Here is a 5,000-nt window from a genome sequence, read left to right as displayed (position 1 = left end):
CTAGTTGAGCACACAGTCGATCTCAGTAAAAAATTTAAAAAATATATGTGAGCGCCTGTGACAGACCGACCAAAATGAAGAACACAGCATTGAACACCTACCACCACACCACGCGCTCTTTCGCATCACCCCTGTTCACACATCACACAGATCAGTTGACAGTCCGAGACAGAAACACACAGGAATAAGAGCGAGAAAGACAGGCAGAGGCAGGGAAAAGACCGGACAGGCTATAAGAAAAAAAGAAAAAGAAAAATAGAGGCACAGATATATATATTTAAACCCCACCCCATCATAGCGATACCTCTGCAGAAGCCAAAGGTTGACCACGTAGCGTTTTCCTGACACTGAGTTTGATCTGGGGTTTGAACCTGGTACCCTTGAAGACAGGCGAAGGTGCACTGGGCCGGGTGCTGGTATCCGTCTGGACACTCAAAGAGACCATGGGGAACAACTGGCGGCTGGCACAGGATCGCTGAAACATGAGGAATCCATTGAAGAAAAGTTTGCCTGGTAACCCCATTTCGCTTCACATGTACAGTTGTCTCTGAAAAACTCAACCCTGTGGGAACCAGAGTTGCATTGCTCGGACGGAAAAGCCTAGCATGGCCGTAACCTGCTACTAACTGTGTGTTGTATTGAACTGACCAATGGCGTAGTTCGGTCAACGTAGGCATTTAGTCACGTGTAACTGTCAAAAAGTTAGAACCAAGCACTGCAACTGGCACTGCACTGCAGGAGAGAGCGACTTATACAAGGTTCGACGTGTCGAAATTATGGGTAAGTCGACCTGTTCTTAAATAAGTCGACATATCCGAGGTATGGAAAGTTATTGGATCTTTGTCACGTGGCCATACTAGTGTTGTTTACTTTTTTTCTGAAATTCATGTCAGCCGTTCAATATGTTGCTTGATGCTAACCTGCACATGTTCATATGATTATGATCAGTTTATCTGATGTTTAGTATTTTGCGATAACGCCTCACCTCCATGGCTTGAATACACACACACACACACACACACACACACACACACACACACACACACACATACACGCACGCACACACACACACACACACACACACACACACACACACAAACACACACACACAAACAAACAAACACACAACACACACACACACAACACACACACACACACACACACACACACACACACACACACACACACACACACACACACACACACACACACACTCACACACACACACACTCACACACACATACATACACACACACACACACACACACACACACACACACACACACACACACTGTGAACACACACACACACACACACACACACACACACACACACACACATACACACTGTGAACACACACACACACACACACACACACACACACACACACACAACACACACACACACACACACACACACACACACACACACACACACACACACACACACTGTGAAATGCTGTGACGTGACGTAACCCACCTTCACAGGTAGGGGAGGGACTGGTCCACTGCTGCGACTGGAGGCAAAGGAGAGTTGCCGCCCCTTGCAGTCGGTAACCAAGGTGACAGGACGCGGTGCACTCGGACCCCTCCACGTGCTCTCTGGTGCAGCTGACCTGGCCGTGGGTTGGGGGGTACAGGGCTGGACACTGTCTGGCTGGAACGACCAAGCCACGATTCACAGTCACAGCACAACACACACACACACACACACACACACACACACACACACACACACATATGGATACATGTATAAAAACACACGCATAATTATACACATGCACGCACACACATACACACACACACACACACACACACACACACACACACACATAGATACATGAAAAAAACACACACGCACGTACACATGCACGAGCATGCAAACAGACACACAGACACACACACACACACACACACACACACACACACACACACACACACACAGGGATATATGTATATACACACTCACACAGATACATGTATATACACACACGCACATACACACACACACACGCGCGCGCGCACGCACGCACGCACGCATACACACACACACACACACACACACACACACACACACACACACACACACACACACGAACACACTAAACATTTCAAACAAAACCGGACGACCCTCAAGCATTCGGTGCTGTGATAGGCACAAAATTGATTTACACATTATCCACAACAATATAAGTCACGCATGTGAAGGACTGCCTTAAAAAAAAAGCTCTTCGTTTCGTCTGTGCGAAAGATTCAACCGCAATTTAACCCTTTCATCACCAGTCAATTTAGAGTACAAAATTCCCTTGTGCTACAAACACAGAAAAGAATAGCTAGGGATTCCCCCTGCGGTTTATAGAAAATATGGCCAATCCCACCACTGAACTAATATTAGTAGCAGTAGGTTTATGGATAACAGACCAATGAATGGTCACCTTTCAGTGACATGGGTCCTCTACCACACCTGTGCATAAATGCGAGCTTGGCGGTGAAAGGGTTAACATGTCCAATAGGCCACCCCCGCCCCCAACCCCACCTCCACCTCCACACACATGTCTGACCTGTGACGGTGACCTGGAACTGACAGGTCGCTTCATTGCCCGCCTGGTCCCTCGCTGTCATGGTCACAGTGTGCCCACCCAACCCCACCGGGGACCCTTTCTCAAGGTCACTGGTCAAGGTCACTGCATGGTTGCTGTTGTCCTCGGTAACAGGGTCAACCCAGGTCAAGGTCACCGGCGCTTCCAACGGGCCCGAGTAGAGTTGAAGGTCAGGGGGACAGCCATTCGGGAATGACGGGGCTTCGGTATCTGCCAAAGCAACAGTATCTTCACTATAGTGTCAGCGTCCTCAGTGTCTGTAAGGACAGTGTTCTCAATATCTGTGAAACCAGTAATGTTCTCAATATCTGAGAGACAGTGTCCTTAATACCTGTCAAACCAGCAGTGTTCTCAATATCTGAGAGACAGGCCAGTTCTAGAAAAGGAAGTGTGTGGTAGGGTGTATGCGGTAGATCTTGCGTGTATCAAAGGCTACCTCCTCGCATCCCAAGTAGTGTGTTCTGTCTATTTGGACGCCACTTTAAGACGCGCACACACACACACACACACCCACACACACACATACCTGCGCAAGGCGAGAGCTGTGACGACCACTGCCCAGAACTGTCACACGTGACCGACGTGACCCCAGAGTTGCTGTAGCCTGGCAGACAGTAGACAGTGCACATGTGGGGAAACACGTGACCTTGAGGGCACAGCACGTGACCCCCGGAAACCGTGCCGGGGTCACCACAGGACACAGCTGCACACACAGTTCATTAACCCCTTGACAGTCGCTCGTGTGTTATTACGTATCTTTGGGTGTTTGCTATCTTGGCCAACAAGTCCAAATGTGCGACATCGCCATCACATCGTGCTGCGTCTATAGAAGAAGGTCCATAACTGTCTACTTTTCGAGTCCAGCTAGGACGATCTGGGGCCGACGGGCGCAATAGCCGAATGGTTAAAGCCTTGGACTTTCAATCTGAGGGTCCTGGGTTCGAATCACGGTGACGGCGCCTGGTGGGTAAAGGGTGGAGATTTTTACGATCTCCCAGCTCAACATATGTGCAGACCTGCCAGTGCCTGAACCCCCTCCGTGTGTATACGCAAGCAGAAGATCAAATACGCACGTTAAAGATCCTGTAATCTATGTCAGCGTTCGGTGGGTTATGGAAACAAGAGCATACCCAGCATGCACATCCCCGAAAACGGAGTATGGTTGCCTACATGGCGGGATAAAAACGGTCATACACGTAAAAGCCCACTCGCGTATATACGAGTGAACGTGGGAGTTGCAGCCCACGAACACAGAAGAAGAAGAAGATCTGTGGCCATTGGTCATCACTGGTGGACGGTTGCCAGAGATGAGATCGAGGTTACAGGTTACCATTCTCTAATTGGACACTTTCCTCATGGGACAGCATTAATTTTTTTTTTTTTTTCCGGCAATACAAATTTATGACACTCCTTATGACAAGAAGTCCTTGCATTTCAAATGTATGCCGCTTTGATTCCACATCGCCAAGATTTAGCAGACAAAGGGTAAATCCCTTTTCTTTCTTTTTTTCTGTCGTTTTTGGTGGTGGTTTTGTTTTATTTGTTCCGGCTAATGCTTGATAATCACGACTGCTGCAAGAACATTTCAAATATAGTGATTATCTTTCAAGGCGACCACAACAAACAAAAGACGAAAGTGAAAAAAAAAAGGGTAAGAAGCAACACACACACACACACACACACACACACACACACACACACACACGCACGCACTCTCTCTCTCTCTCTCTCTCTCTCTCTCACACACACACACACACACACACACACACACACACACACACACACACGCACTCTCTCTCTCTCTCTCTCTCTCTCTCTCTCTCTCACACACACACACACACACACACACACACATTCGCAAGGTGAGAACTGTGACGACCATTGTCCAGAACTAAAACACACACACACACACACACACACACACACACACACACACACACACACATACTCACTCACTCACTCACTCACTCACACACACACACACACACACACACACACACACACACACACACACACACACACTCACGCTGACAGGAAGGAAAAGCGCTGCTCCAGGAACCGGAACTCTGACACGTGACCTCGTGGTGACCTTGCAGCACGTGCCCTGTGTCACACGTGTGGTAACACACAGAGCCGTGAATGTTCTGCTCCACACCGCTGCAGGTCAGTGAGCCCAGGAACAACTCTGGGACGGCAGGGCACCTCACAACTGTGGAATCAAAGAGTTATCTGCACACTGGCGAACCAATAAACGACAACAACAACAACAACGACAGTTTCAGTTTCAGTTTCAGTAGCTCAAGGAGGCGTCACTGCGTTCGGACAAATCCATATACGCTACACCACATCTGCCAAGCAGATGCCTGACCAGCAGCGTAACCCAACGCGCTTAGTCAGGCCT

The 5,000-nt window shown here is 48.6% G+C and overlaps 1 protein-coding gene across 1 annotated transcript in view; it reads right to left on the bottom strand.

Moving 5' to 3' along the window:
- The window catches only part of LOC143286890 (sushi, von Willebrand factor type A, EGF and pentraxin domain-containing protein 1-like), a 35,509-nt gene that overhangs the window by 12,642 nt on the left and 17,867 nt on the right, over window positions 1–5,000 (bottom strand). The window contains exons 8-12 of the mRNA XM_076594808.1: window positions 4,626–4,808; window positions 3,126–3,302; window positions 2,561–2,809; window positions 1,480–1,656; window positions 305–475 (exon numbers count right to left, since the gene is read on the bottom strand). Coding sequence (XP_076450923.1) covers window positions 305–475; window positions 1,480–1,656; window positions 2,561–2,809; window positions 3,126–3,302; window positions 4,626–4,808 — 957 coding nt within the window. The remainder of the gene's footprint in view (window positions 1–304; window positions 476–1,479; window positions 1,657–2,560; window positions 2,810–3,125; window positions 3,303–4,625; window positions 4,809–5,000) is intronic.

Source organism: Babylonia areolata, chromosome 10 (genome assembly GCF_041734735.1).
Source record: "Babylonia areolata isolate BAREFJ2019XMU chromosome 10, ASM4173473v1, whole genome shotgun sequence".
Lineage (NCBI taxonomy): Eukaryota > Metazoa > Mollusca > Gastropoda > Neogastropoda > Buccinidae > Babylonia > Babylonia areolata.
The sequence above is the reverse complement of the archived record's forward strand: the minus strand, read 5'-3'. Positions and strand labels throughout refer to the sequence as shown.